Source organism: Podarcis melisellensis, assembly GCF_964234715.1.
Source record: "Podarcis melisellensis genome assembly, chromosome: 8".
Lineage (NCBI taxonomy): Eukaryota > Metazoa > Chordata > Lepidosauria > Squamata > Lacertidae > Podarcis > Podarcis melisellensis.
Window position 1 is genome coordinate 43462150 of NC_138540.1, and position 12953 is coordinate 43475102.

Genomic DNA, 12953 nt, shown 5'->3' on the forward strand with positions numbered 1-12953 from the left:
GAGGTGTTTTGAGTAGGAATGCTTCTTTAGTAGTTTACTTGTATTGTTCCTTTGGCCTCCACTCTGCTTCTTGAAAAAAGGGGTTCTAAATTCAACAGAGTTATAAAACAGATGCCAAATAAGGCAGGCACATTTATGTTTAGACATATTTGTGTGGACCTTGATTTACAAAAAATTGTTTGCTTGCAAAAAATTAAAACAGGTTGCTGCTGAATTTGCTTAGAGCAGCAGTATTCCAAAGTTGGCTCTTTCTTGCTTCTCAAGAGAAGCACTAGAAGGCCCTGTATGCTGGAGACTGGCTGACATTGGCCACACAACCTCCCGGTCCCCACAGGCACTGTGAATCCAATTGGTCGACAAGGAGCAGAGTGAAGAAACTTTCTGATTAGAGCAGATGTATATTTATTATTACCTTTCACCTCCAAACTAAAGAGGGTATTGTGTATATATGTGTGTGCGCGCGCCACACATACACACACTGGACAGGCTCCGACAACTTTTGTTTTCCTTGCTATGTAAGGGAGCTGAATAATCCCTGGGATGCAAAAGTAACTTGGATGCTTTTGCTCCAGATATGCTTTGGGGGGGGGGTATGAGGGAGGTGGGCACACTGTCTTTTAGTGCATTGGATTTTTGTTTTTCCAAATACAAACTTGCCCATAAGCAATGAGGCTAGATACCTGATTTTTACAAAACCAAGCAACTTCTCAGGATTCCACAAGAGACTTCTGTACCAAAATAATTTTCTGTGCTATGACCATGTCACCTCCTAGGAACAGAGGGCACCTGATCTATCTTTTGGCCTTGGTGCTGTTCAGGAGCCTTACCAGTGCCCATCTTCCTATACTCCTTTCTGCCTCAGGCCAGTAAGCTGAGTCTGAGTTTGTCCTGCTGCTGCTGCTGTTAGGGGTTCCACTGCCCCAATTCCAAGTTCTCTCTCTGCTGCTTTCTTTCTGCCCATCCCACACAAGGTCCTGAATGCTATCCGAGGTTGTACCTGGAAATTCCTGCCTCTCCTGCCATGTTGCTTCATGTGAATTGACAGGAACAAGAAAAACAAGCCCCCAATATGAGACAGGGAAGCAGTGGGCAAAGGGCAGCTTGCTACTCCCATGGGCCCAGGTGGCTGGGAGGAAGACTAAAGTGGCATCAGTGCCGATTCTGTCCTGCCATCTCTGGAAGGCAGATGGAGTCTGCACCGCCATCTAAGAAAGCAATAATGGCTCTTGGGCTGCAAGCTCCCTTTATCTAGGCACAGACTAGTGAAGAACTTTCCTATGCTGGGGACTGACTGCATAAACAAAGCTGGGATAGATGTCTCCTTCCACTACTGTCACCAGAAAGGGCTGGTTCCCACCCCACTCTGGATTCAGCATAACCTCACACCCTAAGGGCTGCTTGCCTAGCTGTTTTCCAGGGGCCCCAACCAGCATGAAAAAGAATGGTTCTAAGCAATTATTTGGGTGGCTGGGGGAGTGTATGGTACTCTCTGGCACGAAAGAATGGCTGCTTTGCAGGCTAGGAGAGCTTTCAGCCCACACTAGAGCCTGCCTTTCAAAAGGCTGCCCTGTTGGGGGGAGCCGTGTGAAACAGTAACTGCTTGCTCTGTAACCTGCCTAAGGCAGATGCCTCCCTGCAAAGAGCTGCCAAATAAAACTGTTGTATGGACAGGGCTGATCAGTGTTGAGAGTGCATGAGTATCTGACAGCCTTTAAAGGCTGCTCCCAAGAAACACTGTGGCAAAAGATGGAGAGCTTCCTCAAGTCCCTCTTTCCAGCTGTGCATCCTTCCTAATTGCAAATGTCTGGAAATGCTGCTTTCTGCCCGTGCTGTTCTCTGCGGCCTGCGCTGGTCCCAGGCATGAGAGTGGAGGGATGGGTGGGTAGGGTGCCAGGCTTTGCTCCCCCTTAATTCCCTGTTCTGGGCTGCATCCCCTTTTCTATGTTACTCCGTTTGGGTTTCTCTTATTTAAAATGAAATTTGTAGAATTTTTTGTACTCTTTGGTAACAAACACTAGTTGATTGCTTAAAGTTATTTGTAAACTTATTTATTTTTTACCTGCATTTTCATATTTTTTATAAAGGTTGTTTGGGTTTTTTTTTACTATGATGCATTTGTTACAATAAAAAATACCTTGCAAACAAGATGGTCTAGAGTATATTTGGGACGTTTTCTGCCCATCCCCTCCCTTCACCAACGAGCACACAATCTGAGTGGGGTGGGAGGAAGACACTGGCAGGGGCAAAGAACCAGGTCTAAGCTAGCTGAAATCTGCAGGAAATTTCAGCCTGATTTCCCTTTCAGCCATTCTGATTTCCTATTTGCCAACAAGTCCTCCCCAAAGAACTGGAATTCAATAGTCACCCCCTCCCCCAAAATGTCCTAGAGACAGAAAATAAAGGCAGACCAGAACCTAATCATCTCCTAGTGTCTGAAAAAGAGAAGCCCATTTCTCAAAAGGCACTTTAGCAACAGCTGAGCTCCCCACCCAGGGAACCCAAGAGGCAAAAAGTGCAATGCTATGTTCTCCAAGAGTGCTGAGCTCCTTGAAGAATGGAATCAAGAACCCAGGGAGAACTAAGTGACCAGAAGGGACCATAACGGGGCTTGAGTTTCTGCACGAGATAACTGTAGAGAGTCATCCATGCTGACTGGAACTGGTGGGAGTGTTAGTCCAGAAGACATCAGGTTTGCAGAGGTCACCAGCCCTTGAAAAAGGATCTAAGCAGAAACCAAGAGCAGAGTCCTCCATCCCTGGGATGAAGATCTGGCTAATATTACTCAGGTGCCCCAATAACTTTTATTTGTTCACTGGTCTCTGGATTTTGGGGCAAGGGGCTCAGCACTTTAGCAAAGACACCGGGTTGAATCCCACAGCTGAGCTGCTCTTGGGGAAAGCACTGGCTATTTGAACACACTGGGCATGGGTGCTGGATTGTCCCAGACACTGGCTTTAGTCCCACAGAGGCTGGCATCTGAGATAAGGCAGTTCTCCCAAGGGCTGGGTTCACACAACAGATTGCATAACCTGGAACGGAAAGCACTGAGTTCCAACAAGCTGGCTAAGTGGACAGGATTTGTCCCTTTCGGCAGAGTCCCCGGCACTCTGCAAGGAAGTAGGCACACCTTCCTCCATGCGAACGAGGCACCAGTGTGCTTGGAGGTGGGCTGCAGCATCCTCAGGCTTTCTTGGCCACATTGGTGATGATGGGCTTGGGGCGGGTTTTGAAGAGCAGCTTCTTCTTTATGAGAGCGGTGACTGAGTAATGGCCTGGTCCCAAGCTCGCCTCGCCTCCAGCCACCGCTTGCTTGGTCAGGACGGCAAAGGGCTTCTCTAGACGCACAACTTTACCATACAGGATGTGGTGCCCCACGATGAGCACAGGGACTCCCTAGAGAGAGAGATTAGACAGTGGGGGCACTCAAGCCTTGCAGAGAGTGGTATGGAAGGAAGCCAGCCTCAACCAAGAACTCTCCTCACATCTGCAAGCACTTGGCTAGTTTCTCACCTCTTTGGTGTAATGTAGGTCCCCCAAGAGCCTCCCTGCCAGGCCAGCCCCAGATCGCGATTCCAGCTCTCCTTGGAGCTCCATCAGCACCCACTCCGCCAGACCTCCAACCCCATCCCTGCAAGGAAAAGACGAGGAAGGGAAGAGCTGTTATAGGTCACGAGGTGTAGCAAAGAGATCATTCCCGAACCATCCCCGCTAGAAGCCAGTGCAGACTCACCGGGACACGACCAGCTGCACCATCGTCCCACGGTTCCTCTGTAACAAGGAGAAAAGGGGTTTGGAGGCGGGGTGAGAACGGCCAAGACCCAGATTTTCCCTCGTTCACCCCAGCGGGGCTCCCGGCCCAGAGGCAGCTAAGGGGCAGTCCCCCACCCCCAGCAGTGCCAATCTCGGGCGGAGATCCCCCTTTCCTACGAAGACCCCCCGCGGGCTCCCCTCTACCTGGCCCTGCGATGCCGAGGGCGGTGGCCAGTCCGGTACCCTCAGGCGAGCAAACTGACGCAGCCGCAGCATCCAGCAAATAGGGCGAGCCGCTTCCCTGTGATTGTTCCAAGGACAGGAACTCTGCAGGCGCTCAGAGTCACTCTCATCCCTGGACGCCAGGGAATCCAGAAACTCCGCGCCCCTGCGCCTCTGTGGGAGCGGCACTCTGCACGCGTTCAAGAGCGCGCTCGCCGCTTTTCTTTCTCTCTTCCCCCCCGCCAGCTCCGTCACGCACCTCACTCAGAATCTCCCGAACCTCCCGCCTCGCCGAAGCCCCGGAAGTCCCTCCCCTCGCCCCTAGATGACTTCCGCTTCCGGGCTTACAGGGGCGGCGCGCACGTGGAAACCGGGCTCGCTTCGCTCTGTCTCCGCGCTCTCCGGACGCTCGACCGGTGCTATTCTCTGCCTGCCATGGTCGAGTTCGAGGTACACCGCGCACGGCTCTTCGCCTTTGTGCCGTCCGGGATCCGGTGCGTGGCTGCGTCCCGCCCATCTCACCACCGCCTGGCCGTGGGCCGCCTCGACGGCTCCCTCGAGATCTACGACCTGCAGGCCAACATGTTCCAGGAGAAGGTGACTCTGGCTCCCCAGTGGTTGGCATTCAGGGGTAGACTTCCCGTGCACTTGAGGGCTCCACCTGGCACCCATTTGACAGGTCTCCACCTCTGTGAGGTTTTAATGGCATCTTAGCCATTGTCTGACCCCAGATCTTGTGGCCTTGAGTTCCTCCGTTCTTTCCTCCGTGAAGTAATACTAGCTTATCCAGACACAGCTGAGCTCACAGTGACAGAGAGCCCTATGGCTCCACTGAGGCTGGGAATTGGAGCCCCAAAGAATTGTTTCCCTGGGGGATGCCCTGGCTAAACAGCTATTTGCTGGGCATTCTTTGGGGCAAGAGGGTGGGTGGCACAGGTGACTCACCAAGCCTCTCTCTCTACTTTACTTCTGTAATCAGGAGGTATATCAGTGTTTGGGGTTTCTGGCTGCAAACTTCTCCAGTCTGAGCCCAGCACAGGTTCATCCTTTGTGTGATTCCTCCCAGCTAAAGTTTGTGTATGTGTGTTAAAAGGAGGCCATTGACACCCAAAGCCTACAAGAAACACCTTTCCTTAGACCAGAAAACTGTTCAGGATTGCCTCTTGGTTTAGGGGTCCTGCACCTTCCCCTTACCTATGACTTATCTCTCCAGATCATTGCTGGCCACGATACGAGGATCCCAGAGGCACTCTGCTGGGCAGCAGGAGACCGGCTCTTTGGTGCAGGTCTCAGTGGGGAAATTGTTGAATACAACTTGGAGAAGCTGAATGTCAAATATTCGTTGGATGCTTTTGGAGGTCCTATCTGGAGCATGGTGGCTGATCCAACTGGGACTCAATTGGCGGTAGGTGCCCCTAGTATCCCAGAGAGGGGCAGCTTGAAAATGTGTTTATGAAGTCTTGTGCTAGCAAGAGAACATCCCTTAGAGGGAATAGCACCTGATGATTTAGAACAATAAGGGGTGTAGATCCAGGTAAGTAGCCGTATTGGTCTGACGCAGTCAAAATATATTAAAAAATAAAAAAAATTGTCCAGTAGCACTTTAGAGACCAACTAAGTTTGTTCTTGGTATAAGCTTTCGTGTGCATCTGAAGTATCTGAAGAAGTAATCTGAAGAAGTATGCATGCACACGAAAGCTTATACCAAGAACAAACTTAGCTGGTCTCTAAGGTGCTACTGGACAATTTTTTATATATATTTCAATAAGGAATATTTTACCACATCTATAGATGATGCAAAACCAGAAAGCTAGCTGGCTTCTCAGAAGGCAGTGATAAAAACCCCAAATGATGTTAATAGAATGGATTACTGGGGGTGGGGGGAATTCTGGGGAAATGTATTTAAATAAATATATTTTATTGCAAGGCAGACAGTCCACATCACCCCAGGACTGGGTGTACTTAGCTTGTATAGTCACGATATTTTGCAAATTAGAAACAAAGAACTCATAACACATCCATTAACTGCTGCAAGAACAACTATTGCCAGGACATGAAAATCATTGCAATTATTAACTATGGACCAATGGTATAATGCAATTTAACAAACAGCATTATTGGAAAAATTGACACAAAAAATTGAAGTAGCAAGAGGCCAAAAGAAGCACAATTTTTTATCAGTATGGTATGACTTTATTGATTACACAAATAATGAGGCATATGGTACAACTAATTAACAGCACAGTCTGGTGTGCATTAAGTACATATTTTAATTTTTCATCTCCCCTGCCTCCCTTTCCTATAAATTCTAATTGTTATTAATACAAAATACCTTTTACTTTTGGTCACCAATCTAAGCAATGCACTTTACTATACATCGTTTGATATCTGTAATAACTAGTAATTTTGGTATATACACATTGACAGGAGGGTTTATTTCACATGCACATTAGGAGAAGCTTATTGACAGTTAGTGCAGTTTGACAATTGGATCAATTACCTGCAGGGGTGGGCACTCCCTTGTCTCAGGGGCTAGACAGCCATCTCTCTCTAGGGGATGCTCCTGCTCTCTGGATTTCCAACATCAATCAGGGGTTTGGATTAAACAGCTTATAAAGCTCCCTCCAGCTCTTCAATTTTCTGCATTTCATTCTCTTCTCCACTCAGTGTCCTGCTTCCTGAGGCTTAAATTCTTTCCTTGTGAGTAGTAAGGTGCTTCTCCAGCACCAGCTTGGCATCTGTTTCTGTGTTTGTGTTATTGATAATCTTGTGTAGTTTGGTCAGTCAGAGCTCAAATTATTGGGCAAAGCCCTGGACTCTTGGCTGTCTACCAGACAGGCTACTGACCCTCTCTCTTGTTCTTGCAGCTTGGCTGTGATGATGGAACCATTAAGCTCTTCAACATCTTACCAGATAGAATCGAGTTTGAGAGGCAGCTGGACCGACAGAAAGGTTGGTTGTGGGTGAGGGTGCATGTGGGGGTCATGATCATCAACAGGATGAGCTCTGAGTCCATGTGCAGGAGGGGTAAAGGTAAAGGGACTCCTGACCATTCGGTCCAGTCGTGACTGACTCTGGGGTTGAGGCGCTCATCTCACTTTACTGGCCGAGGGAGCTGGCGTACAGCTTCTGGGTCATGTGGCCAGCAGGACTAAGCCACTTCTGGAGAACCAGAGCAGCACATGGAAACGCCGTTTACCTTCCCGCCAGAGTGGTACCTATTTATCTACTTGCACTTTGACGTGCTTTCGAACTGCTAGGTTAGCAGGAGCAGGGACCGAGCAATGGGAGCTCACCCCGCCGCGGGGATTCGAACCACCGCCCTTTTGATCGGCAAGTCCTAGTCTCTGTGGTTTAACCCACAGCGCCACCCGCATCCCTTGCAGGAGGGGTAGGGAGCCTGATTTCTTGTTGCTTGCAGAGGAAAGCCCCTTCAGGATGCAAGGAGAGCACTTGGCTCAGTGGTAGAGCGCATGCTTTGAATGCACAGGGTCCCAAGTTCAGCCCCTGGCATCCACAGGAAGGGTTGGGAATGTCTGAAATCTTGGAGAGCCTCTGCCTGTCATTTTGGATAGCAAGGACCTACAAAGACCAGTGTTCTGGTTTGGTATAAGGCAGCTTTTTGTATTTGCATGTTCCTCTGAGCCTCACCTACCTGCCCCCACCCCCAAAATGAGTTTGAGTCTTGGTACGTCTTATAACTGAGACTCTCCTCTTCTGCCCCACCTTACCTTACAGGACGCACCCTGTCCCTTTCCTGGCATCCATCAGGGACCAAGATCGTAGCTGGCTCCACTAACATCATCCGTGTCTTTGATGTCAAATCAGGTGAGTTCTGGAGTTAGGCATGTTTTATGCTGGGGCCAGAAATATGGTGTGTGTGTGTGTCATCAGCTCATCCAAACAAGCTTCACCTTAATGATTCTGGTCTGTGGTGGCCATTAAGAATCAAGGACTGCATCCTCTTGACTGCGTCCCTTCCATACACCCAGGTTCAATGGCAAGGAGAGGGCAATACTGGCTGCCTTGCCTAAAGCTGGTGAACTCCCTTCCATTAGAGAGGGACCCATAACTCAGTGACAGAGCACATGTTTTGCAATCCAAAGATCTTAGGTTCAATTCCTGGCACCTCCACTTTGATGGTGCATTATGGGAAAGAGCCTCTGCTCTGCCTGGAGAGCTGGGTTTGCCAGCCTTTGGGGGCCTGTGGGCATATTTGCACACTGCAGAAACTCTAGCAGGCATCGTATACATGCTGTAGCATATTCTGTTGCAGGTGTGGGGAACCTTTAACCTTCCAGATGTGGCTGAGCTACAACTCCCATCAGCCCCAGCTAGCATGGCCACTTGAGGAGGTGATGGGAATTATACTTCAGCAACATCTGGAGGGCCAGAGTTTCCTCACACCTCTTCTGTTGGCTACAACAGGGTGTTCTTTCAGTCCTCATTTCAGCAGGAGGAGGAACCCTGGGTAGGCAGAGGTGCACCCACTGGCGCCATGTTGGTGACCCTCCCCATAGCGCCCTGTAAGCATTTGAGCAAAGGGGCTTTCCTTAAGGCCTTGTAAAGGCCTGCTTGGTTTGGGGTGACTGTTGGCAGCTGAGGCTAAGCAGACCCTGAGTGAGCCTGGTGCCTCCTTTGCAGGCCATGCTGTCCAGCGGATCCTCGTGGACCGGTGCTTCAAAGGGTCCCGCAAGCGGTTGCCTGTGGTGGTGTGGGACATACTCTTCCTTTCGGATGGCACAATTGTCAGCGCGGACTCTGCTGGGAAGGTGCAGTTCTGGGACTCGGAGATGGGGACGCTGCTGTGGAGCCACCCTGTCAGCAAGTCAGCCGTCCTTTGCCTGGCTGGGTCTGAGGTAAGTTGCATGTTAAAGCCAGAGCAGCACTGGGGGCGGGGGAGGGTTGCAGCGTTTGCTTGAGTTTGACAAGCAGAAAGGAAGGCAGGAGTCACTTATGTGGCAGGACAGGGGGAGTGTGAAATTGAACTGCAGAATAACAACAGTCCAAGATTTGGAAAGTTGCAACCCAAGGCAAACTTTCTTACTCCTAAGGGGGAAGATAGACAGCTATCTTAGGGGATTGTGTGAGCAGAGTCCTCATTGGAGTGCAGCTTATTCCCAAGCAGCCTTTGCCAACTGTGGCACTGATGGGAGCCGTAGTCCACCAGATCTGGAGGGTCCCAGGTTGGCGTAGGTTGCTCTTGAACTCTTGGCCCTGTGATGATATGATGCCAGCTATCAGAAATTCATTTAAATCAAGACTTTGTGGCAGATAAAAGCACTTTGTGTGTTATCCAGAGCCTCTAAAAACCTGAGTGTGTATATGTTGCCATTCAGGGAAATGACATTGTTCTGTGCTGAATCTGAGCTTGACTGGGGCATCCAGCTGACCAGTGTTGGTGGCCAGGAGGCTGAGCTTGATGGATCTATGGTCTGAGCCAACATGGCAGCCCTTGGTCTGTGTAATGTGACTTCAGTGTGCGTCAGTTCACTTATTTTCATTGCATGAGGTTCTGCATCGACCTGTTCTCTGCCATTAATACTTCCTCCCTGCAAACCTTTAGCTTGCCCAACTTTCTCCACAGGCAGAAGACAGTATTTTGGTTGGCACTTCGGAGGGGATGGTATATCAGTTCCAGCTGCTACCGGTTAAGCTAGACAGTGCTGAGCTCCAGTGGGTGCGAACAAGGCCCTTTAAGCACCACACCCATGATGTGCGGACAGTAGCACATCTTGCAACAGCATTCATCTCTGGAGGTAGAGTTCACTGCAATCTTGTGTGTGTGTGTGTGTGTGTGTGTGTGTGTGTGTGTGTGTTTGATTGCTTTGTGGTAAAGTACCTGCTTTGCATACAGAAGTTCATGGGTTCCATCCCCAGATGCCCATTTAAAAAGGACCACGTAGGTAGGAGGTGATGGGAAAGGCCTCCCTCTGCCTCCTGAGACCAAGTCAAAGTAGACAACATTGGTCCTAGTCACTGGTCTTCAACTAATGGGTCACTGTCTGATCTAAGGTGGGTCACAACACGAGCACTTCCACTATGCAAATACAGTGGTACCTCTGGATGCAAACGGGATCCATTCCGGAGCCCCGTTCGCATCCTGAGGCAAACGTAAGATGCGAGTGCGCGGGTCGCGTTTCACTGTGCATGCATGTGACGTCATTTTGAGTGTCTGTGCATGCACAAGCAGTGAAACCCGCAAGTAACACGCTCCGTTACTTCCAGGTCGCTGTGAAGCGCAACCTGAAAATATTTACCGTATTTTTCGCTCTATAGGACGCACTTTTTCCCCTTCAAAAATGAAGGGGAAATGTGTGTGCGTCCTATGGAGCGAAGACACCATAGCCCCGCGACCCTCTCCCGGTTGGAGAGGTGACGCGCGGCTCAGGCAGGTGCCTCCATAGCCGCGCGTCACCTCTCCAGCCGGGAGAGCTCGCGCGGAGCTAAAGCAGCCCCTCGCGACCCTCTCCCGGCTGGAGAGGTGACGCGCGGCTATGGCAGGAGCCTCCATAACCGCGCGTCACCTCTCCAGCCCGGAGAGGGTCGCGAGGGGCTGTTTTAGCGCCGCACGCGCTCTCCCGGCTGGAGAGGCGACGCGCGGCTCTGGCAGGAGCCTCCATAGCCGCGCGTCACCTCTCCAGCCGGGAGAGCGCGCGCGGAGCTAAGGCAGCCCCTCGCGACCCTCTCCCGGCTGGAGAGGTGACGCGCGGCTATGGCAGGAGCCTCCATAGCCGTGCGTCACCTCTCCAGCCGGGAGAGCGCGGACGGGGATAAAGAAGCCATAGCCCCGCGACCCTCTCCCAGCTGGAGAAGTGACGCGTGACTATGGCAGCAGCCTCTCCGCTGCGCCTTTCCGCTGCTCCCAGACCTGCTCTTTGGGGCTGGTGGTGGGCTTCCCCCCGCCAGCCCCAAAGAGCAGGTCGAAAGGAACCTGAAGCCAGGAGAGCGAGAGGGGTCGGTGCGCACTGACCCCTCTCGCTCTCCAGGCTTCCAAGGTAGCCGCCTGAACGCACCTTAAATGGCACCTTGTTTTAGAGCGGGAAAACAAGAGGGGGAAAATTCTCCCACTCTCTGCGCATCGCTTCCTGCCGCTTTGCTGAAGGGGCACTGGTCAGAGAGCGGAAGAATTTTTTTCCCTTGTTCTCCCCCCTCTAAAACAAGGTGCGTCCTATTGTCCGGTGCGTCCTATGGTGCGAAAAATACGGTAAGCTGAATTGTATTCACCCCTAGGTATGACTGTATATGGCAAAAGATTAAGGAATTGGTCCCCAAAACATATTTGGGTTAAAAGCAGGTCCTTGGTGTGAGAAGGTTGAAAACGACTGGTCTAGGAGAACCAGTAGTCTGATCTGGTGTGTGCACATACTGCCTATAGAAGGTGCTGTAATCTGTTGCATCTTGACATGGTTTGCCCCCCTATTTATTTATTTATTTTATTTATTTCATTTATATCCCAAGTTGCTCAAGGTAGTGCATCTGGTTCTCCTTCTCATTTAATCCTCACAACAACCCTGTGAGGTAGGTTAGGCTAAGAGATAGTGACTGACTGAAGGCCACCCAGCGATCTTTATGACCGAGTGGGGATTTGTAACCACTATACCACCCTGGCTTTTTCCCTTCTCATTTAGGTCTGGACGGGGAACTTGTGATCCGACAATTCATGGAGAATCTGGATCCCAAGTCTCGTGAATCTACCCTCCAGAGAGTCACCTTCCCTCACGTGAGTAGCGGGATTGGCGCCTGCTATCTAGCAATGCCTTCTCTTCTCACAGATGGCTTCTCATAGCTTCTTCCTTCCTGCAGTGGTCCTGTGCACTAGAAGGACGCAGGGGCAAGCCATGCAAACTCTGCTCCCCCACCCCACTTCTCACCTGCCACTTCTTTTCCCTCTCGCAGAGGTGCCTTGTCTCCTGTGCCCGGATAGCCCGCCTCCTCCTCTTGCAATACCCGAAACATCTGGAGCTTTGGCGACTTGGAGCCACCAACACAGCAGGTGAGAGCATACGTTGCTTTCAGAGCCTTGATGGTCTAGTGTGTTTGAGGTGCCCCTAGAGGAGACATGTCCCTTGGTCACCTGGGCCTGTGTTGAGCTCCAGGCTGCCCTTTCCAGCAGGTGCAGCAAGAGCTTTGGGCTGCTGGGAAGCTTGGCAGTCCCCTCACATATTAGGACATCCTAGAGAGACTTGATGTGTAAAGATGCTCTTGGTTCTTGTTCCAGGAAAGGCTGGTGAAGTCCTGCCTGTCTCCTGTCCCCCAGAACACCTTCTCCAGCTCAAGGCCAAGGTGAGGGAGCCATGATTTCTTGTCCCTTCTTGATTGTGGATGCTTCAGATTCTCAACATGTCCCGTGGGCATGAATTGTGCAGGAAATATCTCCACTTCAGATACAAACAGTTTTGTGCAAAAGCAGGCTATGGGGGTTTTTTTTAGCATTAGAACAAAGAGGAGACAGTCTCTTGTGCTCCCTGAAATAAAATGTTTATTTAGCTCAATGCATTCAGATTTGAGCCTGCAAATGCTTGCAAATTCCTTGAACCTTAAAGAGACTTCTTCTGGACACCTGAACTGAAAAGAGCTTCAAAAAATCTACAAGACTTTCTGGATACAGAAATAAAGAAAACATCTTACAGCCTCATAATTTAAAACTGCTTTTAGTTCAGGCATACAGTGGTCCCTCAGGTTAAGTACTTAACTCGTTCCGAAGGTCCGTTCTTAACCTGAAACTGTTCTTAACCTGAAGCACCACTTTAGCTAATGGGGCCTCCTGCTGCTGCCGCGCTGCTGGAGCACGATTTCTGTTCTTATCCTGAAGCAAAGTTCTAAACCTGAGGTAATATTTCTGGGTTAGCGGAGTCTGAAGTGTACGTAACCCGAGGTACCACTGTACAGAGTAAGTTTTTGTTTCTTTAAGGATCAAAGAATTTGCAAGCATTCACAGCTCCTGGTGAAGGAGTTTCAACTCTGAAGCATGTTGAACT

General features: G+C 50.3%; 1 protein-coding gene across 1 annotated transcript; it reads right to left on the minus strand.

The window, feature by feature from the left end:
* Window positions 1-2032: 2032 nt before the first annotated feature.
* On the minus strand, window positions 2033-4567 carry CHTF8 (chromosome transmission fidelity factor 8). The gene is made up of 4 exons (XM_081922657.1): window positions 4232-4567; window positions 3731-3768; window positions 3511-3628; window positions 2033-3393 (listed from the first exon to the last, which is right to left on the minus strand). Exons 1-4 carry the CDS (start codon window positions 4487-4489, stop codon window positions 3181-3183), a joined length of 627 nt encoding a protein of 208 aa, XP_081778783.1. The 5' UTR covers window positions 4490-4567; the 3' UTR covers window positions 2033-3180.
* Between the last annotated feature and the right edge of the window lie 8386 nt (window positions 4568-12953).

Coding starts and splice junctions, on each gene's coding strand:
- CHTF8 (XM_081922657.1), bottom strand. CDS start 4,489: ATGGGCGGGACGCAGCCACGCACCGGATCCCGGACGGCACAAAGGCGA. Junction 3,769..4,231: donor TTCGGGAGATTCTGAGTGAG/GTGCGTGACGGA, acceptor TCCTTGTTACAG/AGGAACCGTGGGACGATGGT. Junction 3,394..3,510: donor ACCTACATTACACCAAAGAG/GTGAGAAACTAG, acceptor CTCTCTCTCTAG/GGAGTCCCTGTGCTCATCGT.